The sequence below is a fragment of the Argiope bruennichi genome, chromosome X1 (assembly GCF_947563725.1).
Source record: "Argiope bruennichi chromosome X1, qqArgBrue1.1, whole genome shotgun sequence".
NCBI lineage: Eukaryota > Metazoa > Arthropoda > Arachnida > Araneae > Araneidae > Argiope > Argiope bruennichi.
In genome coordinates, this window is record NC_079162.1 from 25,248,735 (window position 1) to 25,275,124 (window position 26,390).

The following is a 26,390-nucleotide window of genomic DNA, read 5'->3' on the forward strand; positions in this document are numbered from 1 at the left end:
TAAATATGTTCTAAAACAGCCCTAGTGTAGTTTCAAAAAAAGGTGTTAATATAACTGAACTAAACTGAAAAATAACTGCATGACTTACTTTTACAATTAATAATATTTTAAGGTTTGCGATTTTAGAAATGATTTGCTCAAAACGCAATAATTTCATGCGTCTCCAAAATATTCGGACCTACTATTCTCTGTAAATTTTAAGTTGTTTAAGTTGTTGTTTGTATATATTTAATGTCTGGAATATATTGTTAACCGGAAAATATAAAAATCAATTGATGCTTTTTATAATTGATTTTGTAAAGCTGTTATTTCGACATTGTCTTTATCATTAATTCTGCTCTTTTAATGTTATTCTAAAACCTTCATTACTGCATGATTCACAGATCAATTCGTAGTCGTTTATACATTGTACAAGCAAGTTTTTCAAATTAGAAATATTCAAATTGCACGTATTTCAGATAGGAATTCGACATCTCTTATTTTGTTTAATTTTTTGATCATTCTGTTTCAACTAGAAAAAGCTTTGTTTATAGGTAATTTGTAACGGATATAAAAATTCTGTATGTCATTGAGTAGCAGTTTTAGTCATATTCATTTCCTGATCATTTTGTGTGGAAAAAGAAATATTTTGCCAACTTTCTTAAAAATTTCATTTGCCCAAACGGATTGACGGATTTGATGTTCACTAGACCCGCTTACACGGAATGCTTCGGTGAAATCGTTTTTGAACTTAAGTCTCCATCTGCGAAGATGAGACTTACCACTAGACGAGCACAGCCCATTAACATCTCTGTGCTTGAAAATCTATATACTGTGGTTTTGTAATAGTTACCTCGATCCCTCATACCTTATGAGGCCGTGGTGGCTTGGGGGTAATGTCTCGGCCTCGGAACGGAGGGTATCAGGTACGAGACCCGATTCCACTGAAGAACCGTCGTGTAAGCAAATCTGGTACGCGTAAAATTCGTCGGAGCCAAACGTCCATCCACTGATGTGGTGGGGAAGTTTGGAGAGGGGATGCCAGCTCAGATGTCGCCCTCGTCATCTGACCGCGGTTCAAAATTACGAGGTTCGTCTCAAAATAGCCCCAGTGTTCTTTTTTAAAAAAGGATGTTAATATAACTAAACTAGAATCGCACATTATGCGCATGTTCCTAGTGGGTGTTAATTTTGAAATAGATCAATTTTCCTTTCTTTGATATGGTGTAAAATTCCGTAGAGTTGAGTTCTCATTAAGGTTTAATCCTACCTGGGTGATCATAATTCAAAACTACGATATTAATCTCACAATAGCACTCTTGTACTTTTAAAAAGTCTCAATTGAGAATGTTAAATTCCGTTTTGAAAGAGAGTAGGTCCATTTTGGGGTGGACATCATAATTAGAACAGTGGTCAGATAATGAAGACGTCACCAAACCCGGCCCCCTTCTCCATTTCACTCTACAGCAGCGAGAGAACATTTGACCCACGGCATCAAATGTTCTCTCTCACCAGTCTTCATAAACGTAGGATTTTTTGCGAAATGGGTTTCGAACCTGGAACCATTCGGTTCAACTGAAATTATGCCACCGTGGCTCTAGTTTCATATGAGAAACAAATTATACTTCTATAAGGTTTTTAAGTCTTTTTTTCTGGATTATTCCTCAGTCATGTTGAATAAGTTAATGTGTGTTATACATCATTAAAAGAATGAATAAAACTGAGCACAAAAATATCAAAATAGTTGATGATTGCGTTTTCACAATTGGTGCGAATGTTTCTTTGATGCTTGTCTTTAGTATGCAAATCAAATTAATTGATTTATAATTTGGATTAAATTTTTCTGCAAATGAAATTTAATAAAAGAAGGCTCCAATAAAAATATAAATTCCCCGTAAATGTTTAGTTAATTAAAGACTTTTTAATAAGTACTCTCTTTCTTTAATTAATTATACGCATCACGTAATGTTAGTTTATAGAAGATAATATTAAACACGATAACTATTGCAAAACTATCGCCAAAATGATTTTTGATACCGATATTGTTTGATTAATCTAATCACTGTCGATTGCTAAAACATAATCGTAGATAAACGTGAAACAATAGACTGTGCTCGCGTTGTGTCAAACATCCAGTCTTTTCTTCTAAGTTTGTGCAAAGTATAGCAGAATAGAATGCCAGAAAAATGTTGTTGCGGATGCTGTTACTTGAGTACAGGAGCACAAATTGCGCTTGCTATTTGTGCGGTAAGTTAGATAAAATTTGTTTTTATGATGCATTATTGATTTTTATAATAATTGTGAAACTGTTTGCTCAAATTTAAATTTTAAAGCATCCTACCTTGGCAGTGAAATTTCATCTAAATTATTTCGTGCCATATAGCCATTCATACTAGCACATCGTTGCATATAAGAAGCGCTTTGTTGAAATAGAATTTGTAAATTATTCGCAAATATTCCATATAAAAAGCGAATTAAAATATGCTTTGATTTTAAGCAGAAAAAAAGGTATAAATACTGGAATATGGAGAGTTAAATGCAATCACATTTCGAGTTACTAAAATTGTAAAAAAAATAATATTAAAGTTATAGGTTAAAATCCGATTGAATTCTTGAAATATTCCGATTTTGATCCTGACCAAAATTAGAGAAAAAAATTTGTGTTTAGTTTCCATTCAGACAAAATCCAATGAGTTTTACTCTGATTAAGTTAATCCAGATATATTAAAAACTTTCGTTTCTTTAAAGTAATTTCAATGCGTTTAAATCGATGCACTTTTTATGCAAAAAGTAATTTAATTGGAATTGCCTCTAAAATATAGTTTAAATCCAATGAATGACAACAACAATATAAACCCTGCTTACTTTTTCGCCAGTAGCTACGATTGTGGTTAGAAGTAGTCAATAATTTTTCGTTATAATAATTTTCAGAATTTTCGATTTGTATTTAGAAAGTAAATAAAATAAGAAATGCAAAAAGCCTTTAAAGACTTGCTTTTATCAATGCATTAAAAAGGGAATATATTTTTTATGAAAAATTTGGAGGATAAAAGAAAAATCGTAAAGGCATGACGCACAAATAGAAAATCTCTACGGAAATTGGAATATTTATAATGCATTTTAAATTTGATATATTGAATGTTTGTGATTTTCCTTGTTTATAATGATATTTCTAGTGGTTTTAAATTTATGTTGTTGTTTTCTGCACCTTACCTTTTATAGAAAATCTAGAATCAAACTAAAATTCATAAAACATTTATTTTTACTTTTCAATATACTAATTGATAAGAGTTTTTAAAAAATATATGTTTTTATATTCTAGTTTTTTACCTTTATTTCATATAATATTGATTATGGTTTAATAATAATAATAAAAAGATGCAAAACAACTAAGCCGTATCCAGTAATGAAATGTGCCTGGCTGACGCACCACTATGTTACATGCGAACCATTATACCAAATCAACTGGCTTTCTTTAAGTTTATATCCGTATTATAAACAATCACTCAAAATTTAACTATGAAGAAAATTACTTTCTATTAACATTTTTGATTTGAGAAATATTCACCCATTTCATTTTGAGAAATACTCACCCATAATCGATATGTTAAATATTCTATTAGAATATAATATTCTAATGAATATTGAATAAATAATAAGTTAAAAATAAGAAAAAGATTACATTTCTTAAAATTCTTATCTTTTTACAATATCATTAATTTCTTAATTAATTTTTAATCATGAATATTGTCAAAACAAAACCTAAAAGCGTAAAATTCTGATAAAAATATTCCTAGAAAATAGAAATTTTAATCACATTAATGGCACAATTTAATTTTCAATTAATAGGTAAGATTTTATTCCTTATGATTTCATTGTGTTTTAATTTCTTTATAATATTGCTTATTTATCTAGTATAAAATATTTCCTGCTTTTGATAACTCTTAAACCTTTTAGTGTTGTAAAAAAGTATGAAAAGGTGCTTAAAACCTTACTAATATATTAATCATTATTTATATTTTAGTCTTTCATATAATTTACAAATTTTATGGAATCTAAAAATCAATATTTCTCAAATTGATTTGGAAACGACGGTACTCTGTAAAATAAATTTTCAGCTAAATTAATATATTAATTGAAAAGTAAGAGGTTTAAAATTATTAAATTCTCTTGCAATCAGGGAACAAAAACTGTATAAAACTGCAGAACTCTATTATATGAGGAACTGAGTGTCATTCAGTTACAAAATTTCATCCTTACAAACATTTAAAATAAAAAAACACCCCGAAGATAAGTTTCAGTATCAGAAATAAAAATATCAAGAGTGTTGCTGTACATACAAATATTATTTATGCATAAAATTTAGATCTGTATGCAACGTATAAAGCAATATCACGTAAGAAGATTATTTTGAAAACAGTGTATACGTCCAAATGCTATAAGAAAAAAGATATTTCAAAAATAGGTGTTTTTTTTTTTTAGAATTCTAAATTGAGTAAGTATGAAGGAAAAAATGATTTTGAATAAGCACGAAGGAAAAAAAAGGATTTTACGCTTGATTTTTAATAAAGTGGCTTTTTAAACTGAAGAATAATTTAATAGTATTATGTAAAAGGGTAAATATACTTACAGAGTAAAAATTTAAAAAATTAAGACCTTTCTATACCCCTAAAAGGCATTTCTTTTTCATTTTGAAGTACAGCCTTTTTGTGTCAGTAAGATGATGCGAATAAAAGACTGTTTTGTGCTTGAGTACTTTGATTTAAAGTGGTTTTTAAGAACAAAATCTTTTATTAAGTCAGTATGAATGGTAAGTAGTCATTTCAGCTTATTTTTTTTCACTGGAACACTTCTGATATTGTGACACGCCCTTGTAGCTCATTAAAAAAAAGAAATATTTTTTATACTCCAAATGTTCTAAGCAAATAAAAGTTCAGCTCTATGTTTAAAATTTATAAGAATTATAATGTAAGATAAATGTTAAGTCATGCAATAATTTTTACTTTCCTGTGATTCATCCCGTATATGGATCTGGGCCATGTTGAATCTGATCCCAAACGAAACTCCTCTCGTTGGTGTGGTGCTTAAGTTTGGAGAGGGAAGGTGCCGTTCTCGCCATTTGACCGCGGTTCAAAGATTCGAAGACAACGACATCCGTCCCAAAGTAGCACTCATATCCCTTCAAAACGGAACATAAATATAAATAAAGTGAACTAAATTTAATTTCCGGTGAAGTTAGTTTATTTATTTGTTAAATTGAGTTGGATTTCAGAAAAAGCACAATATAAAGAAAAATAATTTTAAATTTTTTTCGTTATATGTAACTTGTTAATCTTTTATGCGTTATTTTTCATAAATTATTTGAATGTGCTTTCTTACATTTTGATATTTCAACATTCAAAAACAAGTAAATATCCTGAGAAACTTACACAAGATATTGCATTTTGTATTGAAAGAAGAAAATTCTATACATGTCTTGTGAAAGAATATTTTTAAGTCCGTTTTATGCTGTAAAAAATGGTGACTAACCAAGATCCATCCAATTGGTCATGTTGGCTATCCTAATTAAATTACGACGTGACGCGAATCGCTCCTCTATGAATAAATGCTACTTAACGGAAAATTATTACACCTGTAGAAACTGTGGGTAGGATAAGGTTTGCTACATTTGTTTGTGGTAGAACAAGGTTACTACATTACTGAGTGTGATCATATAATCAAAGCAAAAAAAAGTTTTTTTTAAAATTAGATTTGATTTATTTTCTAATATTAACAGCCCATTTTGTTGTTAACTGAAAAAAAAAAAGTGATAAAAGAAATTGCAAATACATCTGCAATTATCATTATGACATATGAGATAAAATATAGATATGATTATTCTTTATTGTGAAACATTTGAGAAATTTTTTATATATAAACCAATGAATGCTACAGTGTAACTTCCCTTAACGAGTTTAATTCGTTCCGAATCTTATTCGTAATGCCACACATTCGTTAAGCGAAGCAATTTTTTTCCTTGTGGGCCGGGATAGCCTGATTGGTAGGGCGTTGGATTCGTTTCCCTTGGGGTGCGAGTTCGAACCTCCCCGGCTGAAAGCTGTCCGTGTTTGCGGTGGCTGGCGCACGTATAAATCTATTGTGATCACAAAGTCCGCCATGTTGAGAGTAATGCCACTGTGGGTACTGGATCAGAGGTGATCGTTCTCTTATTCAGGTCTAAATTACGATCTGTGGATGAGTGAATGAAATGCATGAATGAATCCCCCCCCCCCGTAAAAAGGGGTGTGACGTGTGTGTAGCTAAGTCGTACTCTTGGACCTAAATGGAGCTACTGTAAAAACAAGAGACGCACCCTTGGCTTAAAATCACTGACTTCTAAAGTCCGTGGGCTTGTCTATGACAAGTGCCATTAGAAACAACAACATTTTTTCCATAGGAACGCATGTAAAATAGGGCAATACATTCCATTCCGAAAAAAACTGTTTACATTTATAATAATGTAATTTATTATTTATAATGCATATTTTTAATACAAAAATGCTATCTAAAGACATTTCACTTTGGCTACACCCCAAAATTGGCCGAAAATTAGATTCAGCATTATCATTAAATGCATTACTGCCTCTTTAGGACGATACGTCTCAACGTATGATGCAATAATTCGCCACACATTCCGCATCTCTTACTTCACTGGATGATTGTTGTTCTGATGAATATATTATTTCCCCCTCTCTTGATAAAATTTCCCCAGCTTTTTGCTGTGACACAGAATGCAGCTTTATAAATTCTTAGGTATATCTATCTGTCTATGTTCTCCCACTGGCTCATCGATGTCATTGCTATACACTTCTAACCCCATAATCTTGGTCACAGACACAATCTCATCGACTAAGTTTCCACAGGCATTTGCTCAAATCCTTCGGAGTCGCGTCCGACAACACTATCCTGCCAAAACTTGCTTCGTGGAGATATAAGGGTACTCTGCAAACAAGCGCTCAACACATACTGATATAGGAGAGTCCTGCATATGACGTCACGATATTTTAATTGTATTAAAATTTTTATTTTATTTATCAAACTTCAGTTGATGAAAATGTAAAGGCAAGTGCAGGAAATGTTTCTTTTCACCGATATTTGCAGACAACTTGCAAAAATTTAGTTTTTTAATTACAGTTATTTCTTGTTTGAAGATATAAGGATATTGAAAGATGCCATGAATATTAAGCCATGGTTATATGACGAAGGCAACATTAAAATTAAAACAATTTCTACCGAACTTCGACACCCCACCAATATACAGATGTTTGACCCCCAATGAGAGATTCGAACACTTATATGTTCGGTGGATCTTCAGCTAAATGTTTGGCACTAAAGCCGATGTTTTGGCACCAATTTGTTTTTATAGGATTAAATTATTCAAAAGTTCAGACTTTCTATATGTATGACTGGCATCCTAATAATACAATATTTGTTGTTGTTTCTAATGGCACTTGCCATGGACAAGCTGGCTGATGAAATCGGTGATTTTAAGTCGAGGGTGCGTCTTTTGTTTTTTAGTAGCGCCAACTAGGGCCAAGAGTACGTCTTAGCTGCTCACGCATCACATTCGCTTGCACAGCCCCTTTTTACAAGGGGCACATTCACACATCTCACAGATGGAACAGATGAAGAACAACCATGCCCGAACCGGGACTCCAACCCAGGACGCCCAGATCACGGGAAAGACGCGCTACCCCTATGCCAGGACGCCATCCCGATATTTATTATCGTACCCTTGAATGTTTTATGCTGCATTATTTCCGTGTTAGCGAATTCAGCAATTCTAAAGCAAAACTAAGCAATAAATCTAATATTAACGGACAAATGTTTGTATAAGCGGATGATATATACTGTGATCTTAAATTTTGATGGAAACGCATTATATCGATAAGAGGGAAATTTCTCGAATCCGGCATTAGAATAAGATAAATGTAAAATGATTAATGTTGCTATTGTTAGATTAATATGTAATTTTTCTTTATTAAATTCCTAATTAATGTCAAAAATGTGAAATTTTGTGTTGAAAACTCATTATTTTAAACTATTTATCCATGGAATAAAATTAAATGCAAACAGTTAATTAATGACATTTAAAAAATAAATTATTTATAAAAATTTTTGTACAATGATAGTCGTACTAAAATTACTTCAGAGCTAATATAACTATAGCTAAACTATAGCTATTTACTGTAATGTGAAGATTAAAATTTGAATATTTTACTTTTGGAAAATTTCCTAGAGGAAATTTTCCAAAGTGGTCCTCAGTGGTTATATTGTTACAGCGAATAAGTTTCTTAATAATAGTTTTTCCTTAAGAAAGACTTTGTAAGATAACGCATATGTTTAAAGATAAAAAAAAATGAGGCGAAAGTATTAAAAATATTCGATAGCGATTTCACATAAGTACATCCATTGGGAAGTCTAAACTAGTCAAAATTTCAATTAATAAGGCCTGTAGTCGGTTTTCCACGAGGATTTTCCGGTCAGTCACTAGTTCATGGTGATAAATAAGAATGGCTGACCTACCAAGAATAGAACCGTGTGAAATAAGGCCCGTCTTAGTGTGGCTGATGCAGAAGACTCATTCTAATCTGGTACGTCCTATATAGGGAATGAAGATGTTAACACGTTTCCTGCTATGGATTACCTTAGTGATTCGGGTCATTACATGAACCCTTCTTTGCTTGTTGTAGAGAAGCGATCATCTACTTAGTAACTATGAACATGTTAGATAGTAAGTGTGAATAGCAGGCGAATCCTGTGATAGTCAACGCATTAAACAGTCCACGTTACTGAATATGCCTCTAGGGGAACCAGGGCCCTGATTTCTTGTATGCCTATTTCTTTTTCTGGAATTCGTGAAGGCCTTGGATACAAATCAAAAAATATTTTTGAATACTTATTTTGTAGCGAATTTATTGCAATATTTTAAGCTTAAAATAAAGAAGCTTACCAAACTTATGATTATGAAGAACCCTAATAATGTATGAATTTCAATTGTACAAACAGATGTAATGTATGTATTTGGTTTTTATAAAAACACAAACATGTCTTTTTTTTTTCTTTCAATTTAGATCCAAGCCTGTATTGGACTCGTATGGCATTGTGATTTGCTCAATCTTCTCAATAAATATGATACATTTAGCCCTCTTGATCTACTTATTAATGTAGATGCAATTGAAGATTTTGATGGTAATATAATTTTTAACATCTATACAATTTTCTGAAAATAGTTTTAAAGTGTTTTCATGATGTTACTTTAATAGAAATATTTTTGGAAACGAACGTTTTGTTTCAGTTTCAAAACATATGGAGTGTTAAAATTGCCCTGCTCGACAACTGCAGCTAAAACTAATGAAAAGAATGAAATCATATGCCATATCCAAACTGCGGAAAGCATAAGATATGAATTCCACACAAATACAAATGCGTACCAAAAGTAATCAAGTAATCTAGGCAATGTAATGTAATAAGGAAGTTTAACGCACTAAAAATATTGCATGTGGGACAGAGGACCAAAATGCAGGTTAATAAAAGTTTCTGCTTCATAACATTAATTTTAATTAACGGTTAATTTTATGCTTCATAACACCAGCCATTTCTCAATGTATATTTTTTATCACTTGAACGCTAGCATTATTGTCCATTGTCCATTTTCAGTGCTTTCATTGTAATTATTGACTCGTTTTCATTCCAATAGCTTCAAAATGTCTCTCCTATTGGTGACTTTTATTACTAAATAGTCTTCAGAATTCACTCATCTCCCCATGCTTTCCAAAGTTTAGCTTTATTCAGTTCATTAGTTATAGCTGCAAATGCAAATAGGGAAATGTATTTTATTATTTATTTATCATATATATATAATATAAATGATTACTTGAAACTGAAATTAAAATACATGTAAAGAACTTTGGAAACTCCATCAACGAGAAAGTTCCGCTGACGAAATCTTTTAAAATATTTTACTTTCTGTTCTTTATTCGTTAAAAAGTGTGGAAAGACATGATCTCCCGCTCTGTATATATTATTCTGTGGCAAAAATTTGACCTTTTCATTAAGGAAAACGGAAAAATGTATGGCACTTTTTCAGTTAAGGTGAAATGGGTAGATTAGTTTTTATGTGAAAGATTATACTAAAATTTAGTTTTGGTTAAGCTACCTCAAAACAAGTTCAGTAGCGCATGCATTCCCGAGAAATGCTTGCCGGGAATCCGACAAAGTTGCAGATGCGTAATTTAATTCATTATCTAACAATGGAACAGGATGTGAGGTAATTCAGGTAAAGAAAGTTGTAATTAAAAGAAGTTTGAGAAAATTACAGAAATTTCCACTTCCAGGTGTACTTCACCGTAAAGTTAACAGTAACTATTTTGGACACATAGACGTTTCCTTTCGTCTTTCTAAATTATTCTTAGGCTCCACATTTCGTCTTACACACTTTGGAATCAACAATATTCTTCGAGGGATTATTCTTCGTTCATTGAATTTTTGATATTTATTTGATTGTTTCTTAATTTCTTGCATGGTTGCGCAATTTTGAATTGTGTGTTGCTAACACTCATCGACTTTTTAAATCATATATTTGGCGCAATGTATGTGGCCAAAAATGACTGTTGCGCTATAAAAAAGTTTAAAATCCATCGGGACAAAAAAAAAAAAAAAAAAAAAAAAAAAAAAAAAACAGAGCGTTTCTGAAAAAGAATACTAAATGTTAAGAAAGGCAGGCATCTACCAAAGGCATTTTAAATTGCGCACTTTTTCTGTTAGCAAGGAAAAAACGTTTGATAAAATCATAAAAAGTTTAAAAGATAATATACAACAACAATAATTACACCTATTTATGATGAAACTTTTAAGCTCAATGAATACATTAAGGATTTAGAGCATTCACTAATAGTCACTTGCGTAATTGTTAATAAGATTTTTGAAAATGAAAACTAACATGAAATTATCAAAAATTGATTAAACAATCAAATCGCATTCACACCCTAAAGCATCTCGAATGTTTTTTTTGCTTTAATATGAATCTAAATAAAAATAAATGCTTAAAATAGCATTTATCATATATTTAAGAGGAATTTTAAAATCAGTACATCGGTAGCATGATTTTTTTCGGTTTTATCGAGTTTATTTTGAATTCTTTCTAAACTAATCAATATTGCATCCATTTGAAATCGAAAACATGTTATCAGAAAGATGATAGTCAACTAATAAAGAGTTCAAACAGATAATGGTTATGAAAATTTAAAAGCAGCTTTATGAGATAATTTTAATATTTTATACAAAGATATATAAAGAAGTTTTACTAATATAATCTTTGATGAACAAAATTGTGCTACAATTATGTTTCAATCTCTGATAAGTTATTTTTGTTTTGAAAAGTCGCAATACATAATTGTATTTGCTGAGGTAGTGATTTGCAGTATTGATAATGCAATGTAGCATGTGATATCTCTGTGCTAATATCAGTAGTTGCTCGATTATTATCAGGTTCGTTACGAGAGCAAGCCTTATGTAACCGCAAATTACCTCAAAGTGATGACAAATCCCCTCTAGGATAATAACTATTACTTGGTTACTATTACCACTGCCTTATCAAGACTGGTACAACCCTGTGCTATGAATTGTTGGAATTATTCAGAATGTGTTTTCGAAATTTTTGATACATCAATGTATTATATCATGGGAATAATAATTGTACTCGGAAATTTAAAAATATGAATGACATAAGATTTTAATATTTTTAGTTCTGGGCAGACAAGTATTTTTCGATCGAATTCTAAATTCTCATTATCAAAATGATACAATCTTTCTTTGATAATAAGCGGTCTTGTGATTTAAATGGTTTTGGAATAACGCAAAATAATTTCATTTTCGTGTGCAGTTTATTTAATTAAAAGGTTGATAAATTGGAAAAGAAACTAAAATTAAAAATAAGCATTTCTTGTATTTGGATAATGATTAAAAAAATAGATAAAAGAAATCAGTCATAAAATTATTTTTAAAATGACAATTCAAATAATAGACGTAATGGTACACTTTACTTATCTCTAAAGCACAATATGCATAGTCTTTGAATTATTTTTTTAAAAAGTAAGATTAATTTGTCAAATAAGTTCACTTTGTATTTTTAATCACGATAATTGTATATATTATACCTTGAATGTTTTCAAAGACTATTGAAATAGGACTCGAATGTATTCGGATCTTTTAACTTTCTTATATACAAAGTATAGAAAAAATATTCTAATCATCAAAAAATTCGAAATTTTGTCGAATCTCCTCATTTTAGACCTTTCTGAGTTCGAAAAACACATTTTTGGCATTATGTCTGTCCGTGCGTCTCTGTCTGTCTGTGACAAAGATAATTCATACACTTTGTATTAAATCGATTAAATATGGTATACAACCTTTACACTAAATTTGTATATATCTATCAAATTTTGAACAATATCCGTTCAGAGAAAGTCTATCAGGTTGTTAACACGATAATTACAAAACGAAGAGAGCAAGATGGACAAAATTTGATACCGATTTAACATATATAGTGTAGAAACTTATCAATTTTTGAGCCAAATCTATGAAGGAGATGATCATATGACGGTCTGTATTTTCAGAAACATGTAAATGCGATAATTAAAAAAAACAAAAACAAAAAAAGGAAGTGACTTAAATATATCAAATTTGGTTTGTAATTTTGTGACTGCAAGTGTAATCGGTGTCATTTTTTTTGTTGCAATCATTTGATAAAAACGCATCTAAAATACAGATTTGATTTTTGGATACTATTAACCGCATGTCAGGGATTAATCGTCATCAATCACGCCAAAGATCACAAGATAGATTTAGTAAAAATGCTAAATTCACGTCAAAGGTTAGTATTTCGTAACTATTGTACACCAGTGCCATGTAAGACATTCTCTTGGACAACTTCTTTATTGGAAAGTATTAGAGAAAGTTTGGGGAAACCACTGCCGCTGGTATCATAATAATGAAAACCAATATTGTAAATTTTATAATATCGGTAATCAAATTTATATCTAAATTGATTTATATTTCAGATTTCGCTGCGAAATAAATTCAGATAAGATTCAATAATTATGAATATTTCATTGCAGTGCGATATAATGTGACACAAAGAAGTAAATAGCTAAAATATTGAAGGCAGCGTATTATTATCTTCAATCCTCGATATATTTTTTACACGAGTCACAATGTCTACATGTCATTCTAACAGCATGCATATCAAAAACTACGAATTTTGCTTAAAAGAACTGCACAGATAGTTATAAATGCTGTAAATATACATCCCTGTTGGAAGCCCTTTAGGAAGCCCACTTATGTCCCTTTAAACCGTCTGGATTGAGATTAAATGGATTACATCTGACACAGAAATCCCTTACGAATTTGATTTTTTACACCAACAGGAGACTGTTTGATTCCCAAAGAATTTATCATGCTCCAGGCTTTTGTAAATGGTACCACTTTGGGGAAACCGGGTTTCGAACCTATGACTTTCGGCTGTTGCTAAATGACTAACAAGAGGAGGGTAGGAGGTTGAAAATTCTGTTCGGGATGAGATTTAATATAATGGTAGTATACATTTAGAATGTTCATTCATGAAAATGTTAAAACGCAATGGCCAGTCAATTTCGAGAAAATGGCCCTCAAACTTTCTGCATAGCTTATATACTAATAATGAGTAACCACTGCCGAGTTTCGACTAGCATAGTGGTTAAGACACTGGAGCAGTAAATTGGAGACCTGAGTTCGATCCTGAGCTAGCATTTTTTTGCTTTTTAAAATTTTTCTTCTAATTCATTTTAAATTAATTTTACAATTTAAAAATAGTTTTAATTAATCTATTTTCATTTTTTATACGAAAATAAATATTTATTCTCCTAATTCTTGGGTTATAATTTAATTTTTAGAAGAAAAATAATTATGTGTATGAATGCATTTTTTAAATATTCAAAATTACTTAAGTTAACTTTTTAAATACAATTTCAATTATTGTAATATGAATTTTTCTTAATGCCTGAATTATAATTTTTTAAAATAAAATTAATATATGAACGCGTTTTTCTTTTTAAAAAATTATTTAAATGAAATTACAGACGGTTTTAATTAATATGCAACTCTTTAATCAATAAAAAATAAATCTCCTACAAAAATAAATATTCATTTACATAATACTTGAATAATAATCTTATTTTTAAACGGGAAAAATAATTTCATGCATAACTTAAATGATGATAAATGCTAATTAAACTACTGACATCATAAAATATCTCGTTAATTTTTTATTACATACAAGAGACAGAATGGTAATTATAAAAATATTTCAAGCAAGATCGATATATTTTAACAACTTGTAAAATTCATAAATAATGATTATCCCCAACAGAAACCTTAAAAGAATGGATAAAAAAAATTTCATTTACCTTCAAAAACTATTTGTTTTTCTTCAGAAAATCAGGCAGCGCACAAAGCATATCGTATGTTATTAAAAAAAATTTGAAATATCTGCCTATGCATTCCATAACTTAACACCTGCTTTCTACTTTTTCTTTTCGATTATTAACATTTTGAATGTTTGCGGGTATAATTTTATTTATTTCAGCTGCTTTCTTTATTTCCCGATACAAATACAGCTTCATTGAGTTTTTATGAATAATTTATCTTTATTAAAATCCAAAAATGTAAAACTTTTAATGATTTTAAGATATAAAAAAATATTTCAAAATAACTATATTTTAGTTAAAATTATATTTATAATTATTTTAACACTTAAAAATTATAGTTATAATTCAAGAGCAATATACATGAACGTAATTATTTTTCTTTTAAAAAATGTTATGTATTAAGAGAAAATACATATATTTTTCAATTATAAAAATGAGTATCATATTAATTTAAACCATTTTTAATTTAGGTAATTCTGAATATTTAAAAAAATGCATTCGTACTTATAATTATTTTTCTTCTATAAATTAAATTATAATCCAAGAATTAGGTGAATTAATATTTATTTTTGTATAAAAATGAAGAGAGTAATTAAAACTGTTTGCAAATTGTTAAATTAATTTGAAATAAACTAGAAATTAAAAAAAAAAAAAATTGCTAGCTCAGGATCGAACTCAGGTCTCCAGATTACAAAGCCGGTGTCTTTAACACTATGCTTTTCGAGCCTCGGCAGCGGTGTCTCATTATTAATACATAAGCTATGCAGAAAGTTTGAGGGCCATTTTCTCGAAATTGACTGGCCATTGCACTTTAATATTTTCATGAATGGACATTCTAAACGTATACTACCATTATACTAAATCTTATCCCGAACTGAATTTTCAACCTCGTGCCCTCCCCTCGTAAGTCTCATCCATCAAGTTACTATCGAGCTGTCTCGGCAGACCACGGATTTGAGAAGATTGTTAGCGACTAGAGTACAGGACCTCCATTTTTTTTTATTGTCATTTAGAAACAAAAGAACTAAGAAAAAAAGAAAAATTCGCGTTGTTGTTAAAGTTGGATGTACGGGGAATTTAAATTCATGCAACATAGACCGGGACCAGCCTCACTTCGAAACAAAACAAAACAAGATAATAATAATAAATAAATAAATAATCTTAAGTACATTCTTTCATACAACATAATCTTAAACCTATGTGGTATACCAAGCCTATGCAACTTAACGAAATCTTTCCTCTTTCTTCAGATATTTGAATTCGTTGTCTATCCGGACATTGGATAAATGCAATTAGGACACTGAAAATTGACGAAAAATCCAAAAGAGAAATACCATTTTAATTGGAAAGCAATAAATGAGACAAAGCATCTTTATAATGAGAAACTTTGTATAAAATAATGATAGAGTATATTATAAGTTAGTTTGTATCATTATAATGATAGAAATTATATTATAAAGTAGTTTGTATCATTATAATGATACAAAGTATTTTATAAGAAACCCTTAAAATAAATGAGATCATAAAGTAACAATATAAACCGATCTTTATTTCATCAAAAGCACAGTTTTAACTTTCATCCAAAATAAGGAACGAGGTTTTCAATTTAATAGCATGAAACACATCATTATCGGCCATCTTAATAAGACACTATATTGAGTAAAAGTTAATTTAATCTAGCACAAATGATACGAGTTTCTTATTTTGGTAATTGCGTTACCATTCTTTCTCCAATTTCTGTCTAAAAAATAACTAATATTAATTTTGAAAAGGCGTATTAACAAATGGTTGGTAATGAGATTAATTTAGGAAAATAGCTTATTAGATAAAATTTATGACCTGTCAATTTTATATTAGTTAACATTTAATTAACAAATCATAATTCTTCGTTATAATTTGAGATTAAGAAATGGAAATATCTAGATTTGTGTTTCATCAGAAATTTTTCAGGAGTTTATAAGACCTTTCTTTTCAGCTTAAGATATTAAAACATAACTATCTCTAAATAATAAAAGTAATTAATTTGATTACGAAGAACATATTTTGTGGTAAAAGAGTTTATTAATAATTTTGGAAGGTTTTTTTAAAACTTATGAAGAGATGACAGGTCTAACGAGGGGAGGTAAAATAGTTTACAATGGACGTTCACAAATTAATTTGTTGGTAAATATTATTTCTTTGTCTTATAATGGGTGAAGTAAACCCTAATTTTATCAGGTCCGAAAAAGAGTATTTTTGTTAAATTCATTTATGGAATTCTATTTCTAATTACATTTCATTTATAAACAATTTAATCGCTTAAGATTCATATATTTGTTTCCCAAGGATTCGTTGACTTTTTGAAATATCTGAAATGGCGAAACACTCTCTCAAATTTTTAAATTTCCTTACAAGCTTTATTTGAGTTGTGCTATTTTCAAAATTTATTTCAAGTTAAGGCAACCAGTAAGAGCATCACTGGTGTGATTAATTTATTTAGCTTTTTTTTCCACATGAAAAATGGAATTTTCCTGTAGCAGAAAGGATATTTAAATCACGTATATCCAAATTTATGAAAAATCACGCTTAGAAATATTAGGGCACTTTACCGAATAAGTGGCAAATAAAAAAATTTCATATGAAGATCACGTGAAGTAAAATAAATATTTGACTTATAAAAAGAGAAACTCGATTCTAATTCGAACTTCAGAAATCGATTTTAGTTTTTTATATTTTCATATATGAAATATGGACGAAGTTTTACAATCGTCAAAAAATTCAAATTCGAGATTTTGACGAATCTCCACGTTTCAGACCTTTCTGAGACCATGAAACCCATTTTTTGTTTTATGTCTATCTGCGAGTCAGTCTCTGAGCTCGATAACTCTGAAACGCTTTGAGTTAGGCAGCTAAAATTTGGTATTATGACCAAATTTAGATTTCTATCAAATTTTGTACGAAATCCATTCTGTTCGAAGTGAATTCGATAACCACAAAACGCAAAGAGCTAGGTCGATAAGTACATAAATATATAGATTTACATACATAGATTTTGTACAAGATTACATACACATACATACATAGATTTAGGTACATAGATTTATTATCCAAAATGTAGATACTTAATAAATTTTAAACTGAATTTGTCAAAAAATTAGCTGTCTGTCACTCGCATAGGCTGTATTTTCGCATGTAAAAGCAATAACTCATAAAGGCAAACATTTAAATCGGTGAAATTTAGTATGTCATCTTGTGATTACAATTGTAGTTTTGTACCAAATTTTGTTCCAATCGGCTACAAAAAAGTGCTGAGAATATATATTCTCACGATAGATTCCGTTAAAATGCCGAATTCATGCCATAAAACTATATTTTATAATTATTGTTCACTAATGCCATGCAAGGCATTCGCGGTGTTATCCAAGGTTCCCAATTTTATGAGGAGGAAGGGGTATATGACCCCTTGTATGGGACAGCATTTCGGGACAGACCACTCCCCCTGGTTTTAAAGTCCATTACTCCACTCTTATATCCTTGTATTGTTCAAAACTGGCTTTATTTGAATGTTGAAATATTTTTCTTAGAATTTTCATTAGACTTGAAAGAACTGGACATTGTTTTTTAACATTTAATTTGGAACATAAGCCACAATCATTTCAAGTCTTAGTATTCTGATAAGGCACTAATGTTAACAACGCAGTACAAAACCTTAGTCACCAAAAATACATTTATGTCCTTCAACGTATAATCTAATTATGTATTTATTTCGAGATCTTATTTTTTTAATGTTTCTCTTCTTGATATTAATAAGTTAATTAAGGATATCCATTTTAAGGACGTTGTGAATTAGTTATGGTAACAATTTTTACTATTTTGCGACATTGGTTTTGGAATGGATTCAGTAGACTTTTAAGTTGATGAAAAGACGATTTTCTTTTAAAAATTACTATTTAACTTTTATTTTGATTTCGCTTACAGTTGTTCATGGCTTGGTGCTGGCTGCGATTGGGCTGAACTGTTTTTGGGTGATATTTGCAATTGTTGCTGCCAGAGGTAACGTTGTAAGTAAATTTTCTGCTTTCAATATTTAGAAAATGAAAAGAAAAAAAAAGTGAGCATTTTTAGTTGTTTTCTCATAATGACTTTACATCATGACAATTTTAGAATTTCATCAGCTTTAATCTTGAATTAAATTATCTCTTTTAAACGTATATTATTGCTTTACGTTGTGAAATTATAAAATGAATGTGATGTATTGCAATAATAACTACTATTACAAGTTACACAGATGGGGAAATCCAGTTGCCTGTATTAAATAAATATGATCAAGATAAAGTTGACTGAATAATATTAAATCGATTTTACTCAGTCATCTGTTTCTCTATAAAATAACTGGAATAACATCAAAATTTGTAGGGGAGCTAACGACGACTTGAGAATAAGGAACGCGAGAAAAAGTTTCACGCATTGCCTGTAGAGGAAAATATGGCACTCTGCATTATAAAAATATTACAAAAATAGATTAAAGAATGATAAAATCAAAAATGACTTGAGGCATATTGTTTTAATCAGTGCATTCAGTATACAATGATCGAGGGCAATGACCCCTCTGATTGTATTTGTCGTTCTTGTGGATCTCGGTACTAGAAACGTTCTTTACAAATATGTACGTATTATCACAAAAATTGTTCATCATTGTTCATAATATTAGTCCTTCATGTAGTCAATTTCGGTATACCACCAACAAGATAGACCGTTGGATCGGTAAAGTTTAAGTATCTTAAAAAAACCGTTTTGATAATGCCAGATGCATTTTGAATTGAGTTGACCTATGGAATGTCTCTCGAATGTTCCTTCACGCTTTTCCCCCTATTTTATTGGGTCTATTGTTGCCTAGGCAGCTCAGAAAGGATATTTATCACTTTTTCTTGGACAAGTAAATTGTTACAGCTATATCTGCGTTTTATGTTTTGTATAAAGTATAAAACGCATGCACTTCATATTTCCCTATTGGCGAAGTTTGAAACTACAAATACTTCCATGGATTCCATTATCACTTTCTTAATGTGATGAGGAATAACGTCAGTTTAATGACAAACAACCGCGTATTATAATGTATTATGATTCTGTAAATTAGCAATCAATTATCGCTTTAGATTACTCGAGTGTATGAAATGCCTGTCATGAGATACTTTAATGCAGTCATGCTAGAAATGTATTTGTTCTTAATCATCAACAGGATGATTTTTTTAGTCACTGTTAAATGAGAAATAGTTTAATTTTTAAAATACGGGTTTTATATACACATTTTGACATAATTTCTAACACATCTCTGCGAATTAATTTAAGAATCTACTGCACATCTTCGAAGTTAAATTAAGATGTCACAAAAAAGCATAGGACAACGTGTAGTTAGTTGATATGAATATTGCGTTTGTTAATTGATTGTTAAATCACAAGAATTGATTCGATCAAAAGGACTCGCAACGTAAAAAGCTCGGTTCGTAAGACAAAGCAAATAGCATTCGACATAGCAAAGTACTAACAATACTAATTTTGTTTTTTGATAAAAATTAAAAAAAAAAACATTTATTTTTTTTAAAAAAAATTGCATTTAAGGAAGGCTTTTTAAAATTAGAACGTGATCTTGTAAAGGACTTGTGAAAGCACTGAAAGCAAGCTTTGCTGCCAAATGCATCAGTATTAGCAAAGGTTTATTCAATTTTTTTTTATTTATCATTTATAAACTTTTTTATATACATTTCAGCTTCCTACTCATACGCACAATACTTTACTTCTTGTTTCAACAATAAAATTTTTTTTTGTTCGTAGCTGTGGGTTTAGAATATTTTTAAGGCGAAATGTTGCTGCGAGAGAAAAAAAACCTGTTTTAAATCAAAATGTGGAAAAAAAAATGCAGAAAGATGCTAAAGACTTGTATTTAGAGAAGTAAATACGAGTTCTTTTTTAAAAATAAGCAATAATTTTTAATTTAGTATCATTGCAAGTCTAATACTATTATATGATAGAAAATCTCTACTATTTGATAATTTAAGTTTACACTTGTGTCAGCTTATCACTGAAATACGTCATATTTATACACTCTTCGCTTTTATTATTTTACTTCTAATCATTCGATTTCCCTATCGGTGAACATAAAAACATTAATAATGTCTGCTCAAAATCTTTTCGAAGAACAGGCCTGCGAGGAAAACAATTGAATATATCCTAATCGGGAAACGTCAGAATCAAACGCGTGAGCTTATGCATTGTTTTGAAGCCGCAGATTAGTGTCACGATGATTGGCTGTCATTTAATGCACGTGATTAAAACTGACGAAAAGATGGCATTAGCACTTTTGTACGTATTAGAACTTGTTCGTATTATATATATATTTTTTTTGTACACAACGAGTTTTATCTTTTAATGCATTAGATTTTGTAAAAAAAAAAAAAAATCTGTTTTTTTTTTAATTTGACTTGTTTCATATTTGCAAAGAGAAAATTTTGTAATCAATTTTTATATCATTCTCTGATGTTCTAGTATTTTGAAACTCTACAGTTTTTTGTTCCCGATGATAAAAGAAGTTTTTATATTTCCCAGTTTGATTATCAATTGATTGCCGAATTTTATCTAGCTTTGACTAAATGCGAGAGGTGGTATCTGGTGGAAAATTTTAGAAAAAAAAAAAAGTTCACAGATTTTCGTAATAATTATAATAATGCATTTGAGGAAAATACTAAAGATAAAAATTAGAAAATAGAAAAAATATGAATTAGAACTTTCTTATTAATAAATTAATATATTAATTTACGTTACTAAATATAGGCAGTCATTTTTTCTCACAAATCTGGAGGTCAAAGAAAAAATCCTTAATGCATGGTACGATGAAAGTTAAGCCACACTGGAAATCAAACAAAATAAAATTCTTAAACACCCATTAAAAATTAAAATATCGTGTATGAGAGTAAACTTCTAATATACAAAGAGTATTTGTCCATGTTTTATGTTTTTACGACTTTTATTTTGATCTCCAGGTATTTAACAAAATAATTATATTTCACGTTTCTGTACAATTAAGCAAGATTTTCAAATATAATTTTTAATATGTAATGCAAAATGCCATTTAAATCGTAACATATTGCGAACTAATGTTGTTGTGTGTCAAATATAGTGTGTAGCCTGCGAAATTTTGTTTGGTTGACGAATATAATAAATATACATGGTATTAAAAGATTGTTTATAAAGAGTGTTAAAATGTGTGACTTGCTGTTATAAGATTTTAAATCTCTTCCCTTAAATATTAGTCATTCACTACTAATTTTTATACGCATCATGTTTAAAGTTAAGAACATATGAGACATGTGTTGATTATTAAATGTAGATTAATTCCATATGGTAACACTGCTCTTGAAAGGGTTAAATAAGATTTGATTCTTAAATTTTAAAAGTAGAAATAGTATAAAAATATTTTTAATTAATTTAAAAACAAAATTTTTATTCATTATGTTATAGTAATTTTTTTGAAATATCATTCAGTATACCCAATATAATACTCAAAAGTATTCACAAAATAATATATGTAATTATGATATACTCTCAATAATGTTTTTATTAAGAGATGAGGCAAAACTAATTTAATTAATCAGTTAATTTCAAAAAGGTCATACTAAGGACAAAAGTCATATTACACATAGTCTTTAATTTTTATATAACATAACATAGAAAAATAAAGTAGCATATATTCAACACGAGATGACAAAATATGCTGAGAATTGATACATTTTAGAATTTATTTCCGATGTTTTTTCAAGATGGCGATTTGTTTTGGAAATACTGAATGGGATGCCAGTTTAACCTAAATCTAAAACTCTAACATTTCGTTAGAATTCGGCGCATTTTAGAACATGTGCACAAATTTTTCTCTTCATTATTTAATCAAAAATGTTTAAATTTCTCTTATTAAATATATTTATGAAATAGTTTTTTGAATGAGATATTGAAAACTTTTCTTTGGAATTTATTAAAATATTTTCAACTTTGCTGAATGCAGAAATTTTGAGAATGGCAAAAACAAACGCATCCCTTAAAACTTATCTAATATAGGAAAGGAATGCACTTTGTAATGCAATAATTAAAATGAATATTTAATTAAATTATGCTTGTCGTGGAAAAACTATTAAATTTCTATAAAAGGAAATATCTTGCACTGCGGAAAAAATTAATTTTCACCTGAAACCCCTTTTATACCGCTAATTTATACATTCTGTGCAAAACGGAAACTGTGTGCTTTTTTCAATCTCAAAACAAGGAGTAATAAAACAGTTTGAGCATTAAGAAACTTTTCAAAAATTTTCAGTTGAAGTAGTTTTTTTTAAAGAAGCAACATTAAATCGAGAGACTTATAAATTGTCCACTTTAAGAAAACAACTTTTAAGTTTAGTTTAGTTTTTTTTAATTATATGTCTCCAGATTTTCCTGCATATCATGGTACATATTTCAGACCACAGTGGTCATAAAATTTCAACTTCAGTTCTATTTTAGTGGAAATGTCACTGTATTTTCAGACATGGCACATGTTAAATTTGTCTTCGTGGATCAAACTTCTTTGCACTGGTCTGATAAATTTGGAGAGTGGAACTCGGACATTCCTACTTATCATGATACGAAATTACGACATGTGATCCCAAATTATTACAGATTTAAAATTACTTTAAAATGAAATCTTTTTTTTTTATTTCTAGACATTGAAGCATGGACGCATGGCGTTTTGGGACATGTTGACTTACTTGATCACTTTTTTTGATTTGGGAGCCTCCATCTATTTTTCAGTCAAACTGGCGGTATTAAAACCTTCTTCTTTTTTACTTTCAGTATTACTTTAGAGATAGAAAATATTAATTTATTTTAAATAAGAAGAAATTTTATATTACAGGTGAAGTTGGCACTGTAATTCCAATTTATAAGATTTGATAATCTTAGAAGTTCTAATCATCATTTTCTTGTTCGAACGAAACCATAAATTAAAGGAAATAATTTCTGGTACTTATGGTACTATGATTCTGGTACTTATTTATACGTAGGAATGAAAAATAGTTTTAAAAAATTAGAGCTTGGAAAATTTGCAATTTAGTTTTGTTGCAAATTATATTTCGAGTATATTTATGTAAATTTTCATTGATCTGATAAAGTTAATAGCTCAAATACGAAATCTCTAAAATGTAAAAACGTATCAAAATCGGTATACTTAAGTCCTAACCTTAGGACTAAATTCTATAATCATAAGTTTTCAGTTTAAATAATGCCCTGAAAGCTAATATCGGTAATAATAGGTATTAAAAAGAGAATAATGCTTTAAAATGGCAAGAGCAAAGTTAATATCTGAATGTCTTCTGACTGTTAATGTCTGAATTAAATATCCATCCATTCCAATGAAGTTTCAATCTCTTAGACAATGGTTTTTTGAAGATAAAATATCCTTTAAAGAATTTTCAGCTTTCATGAATAATTTTTAATATTGTAGTTTCATATGAATAAAAAGAGTAATTTCTGAAAAGCGTTTCATACATTTATTTCATATAAATTTTTACCTTCCAAATTACACTTTAATTAAACTTAAAATTTTATTCTTATTCATGATTTAAAAATGAGTCCTTGCCTTTACTGTTTTTCATAATCTAATCCATGATGCCATGCATGGTTTGAAAAGGGAAAGTATTAGAATTTTTTATTTTCTCATGACCAAGGTGGTAAAAAATTTGTTACATGAAAAATTCTGTCTTCTATTTCTTTCTGCGATGCGTGAAATATAAATCTCATTTCCATTTCCAAAGAGATAACCCGAAGCGACGACATTGCAAAAAGTTTCGTTTAAGCCAATCATGTAAGATGTCACGTTTAATTATGGGCTTTTTACATGTCATTTTTCCTACGATGAACAAAAAATTGTTCACTGATATAAATGATTTTTGACAGGGTATCGTGGTTTCAATTTCATAAAATATTTGAATCGTAATGTACGCATTTTATACAAAGACGTAAATATGGTTTGTGGAAACATTTTTTAGAGACAGCACTGCGTGTTTTTTGTTAAAAAAACACATTTATATTTACATATCACTTAAAAATTCAAATAAAAGACTAATCGTCCTTATGTTATTTTGGAGCAAATAGCAAAGTGTGTTATTATAATGTCAGACAGGAAATTTGTTATAATTGTTTTTATAAAATAGTTTAAAGATAGGATTAAGTGAATTTCTTTTGTTATTTCCCAAAGTTGCTGAGGCTAGACGGGGATCAACTGCCTAAATTGAACTACTTAAATCGATGGAATTATTTTCTTGGACTAGAAGAAGAGTCCAAAAGGAAATTGTAATTGCTGTTAGTTATCGTGAATGGCAAGTGGAACAATCCAAAGAAAAAAGTCTATTTGAATTTGCACATTATGTGAGGAAATAAACAACGAAAGAGTTGATGCAATGCATAAAATGTCGAACTTGGAATCACACACTATGGGCTGATGTGAATTCGAGATTATCAAATACTTTTTCTTTAACTGGGCTGATAGAAATTGATAATTCAATTCAACCAGTTTCTTTAATTTGACCAATGACATAGTTTTTCTGCTCTTTTTTTTAAAAAAAAAATTTTCTTAAAAATATAAATAAATTGTATAGTATTGTAGATGAATAAACTCGAAACTTTAATCAAAATCTTTTTTTTATTAAAATTACTTCTTAATCACTATACATCAAAAAAATGTTTAGGTGGTCCAAGTTCAACAACATTTTCCAAAATTTCTTGTTCATGTAACTTTCAATATTTTAAATTATTCAGTAGATTTGTGTTTTAGCCAACATTTACTTGACTTAGGATAAGAAAGTAAAGATAAGCCAAGGTAGGAAAGTAAATTCTAACCTTACAATTTGTCAAAAGTTTAACTCACAGAGAAAAGTAGCTACTTTTTAAAATTTAGATGATTATTTTTGTATCATTTAATTTAAATTTGTAAAAGACTATTACAATCCATTTATTAAAATGTTTTTTTCAGCCGGCTTTTGTTGAGACATCATCATTTTATACTGAAAGCATGAAACCAACTAAAACTTTAACTTATCTAGTTCTTCTAATTGCTTTCTCAAGAGGAGGTGTTTTGATTCTCTTCAACGTGAGTATACTTTAGATAATATTGAGTGAAAAATTTTATAATTATAGATTTCTGAGTCAAAGAATTTATAATAAGATATTAATAGTCACTGAAATATTTAAATACTAAAGGTAATTTCACCGGGATTAATAAAAAAATTTTGTCGACTAATCCTATTTGGAATTATTTAGCGAAGTTGTATTAGACAAGAACTCATGACAAAGAGGAAATGCATTAACTTCATTTGGTGAGGGAGAGCATGGATTACTTGAGGTATAAATTTCCTTTTAACTCACTATCTTTTTTTTTGGGGGGGGATAGGTTGCCTTTCTGGAGAATTTTCAGGAATAACTGGCTCTCGTTTTGGAGGAAAATTGGGACATTAGCAGTCAGCCTCCCTCAGTGAACAATGTACTAATGTCACATCGTTTTACCTGTTTTTGAGTAATATTGATTAAAAGTACATTTATTTACTGTTTTAAACGGTCAATAGAAAAGGATTCCTTATCTGTAAAGAAGGCCGTAAAGTATTTTCCAGTTTTCAAAATCCTATTTATTAGTTCCTCCAAAATTTTACAGTTTTCAAAGATTCACAGCCAGAAAGTCCTTATTTTTACATCGAAAAATTTACCAGAACGCAACCAATTGCCAAATTACCAATTACCAGAACGCAATTTACAGAACAACACAACAAACAAACACAGAGTAACACAAAACAGAAGAATGAAAGCACTTTGTATAACAAAATTTCTACAAACACCTAAAAAATATCAAACCTTAAA

At 29.4% G+C, this 26,390-nt stretch overlaps 1 protein-coding gene across 1 annotated transcript in view; it reads left to right on the forward strand.

Annotated features, from left to right (window-relative positions):
- Positions 1-2,043: 2,043 nt before the first annotated feature.
- The window catches only part of LOC129958893 (uncharacterized), a 31,276-nt gene continuing 6,929 nt past the window's right edge, over positions 2,044-26,390 (forward strand). The window contains exons 1-5 of the mRNA XM_056071617.1: positions 2,044-2,226; positions 9,093-9,210; positions 18,441-18,523; positions 23,207-23,305; positions 25,513-25,629. Of these exons, the coding sequence (XP_055927592.1) occupies positions 2,155-2,226; positions 9,093-9,210; positions 18,441-18,523; positions 23,207-23,305; positions 25,513-25,629 (489 nt within the window). The 5' untranslated portion in view covers positions 2,044-2,154. The remainder of the gene's footprint in view (positions 2,227-9,092; positions 9,211-18,440; positions 18,524-23,206; positions 23,306-25,512; positions 25,630-26,390) is intronic.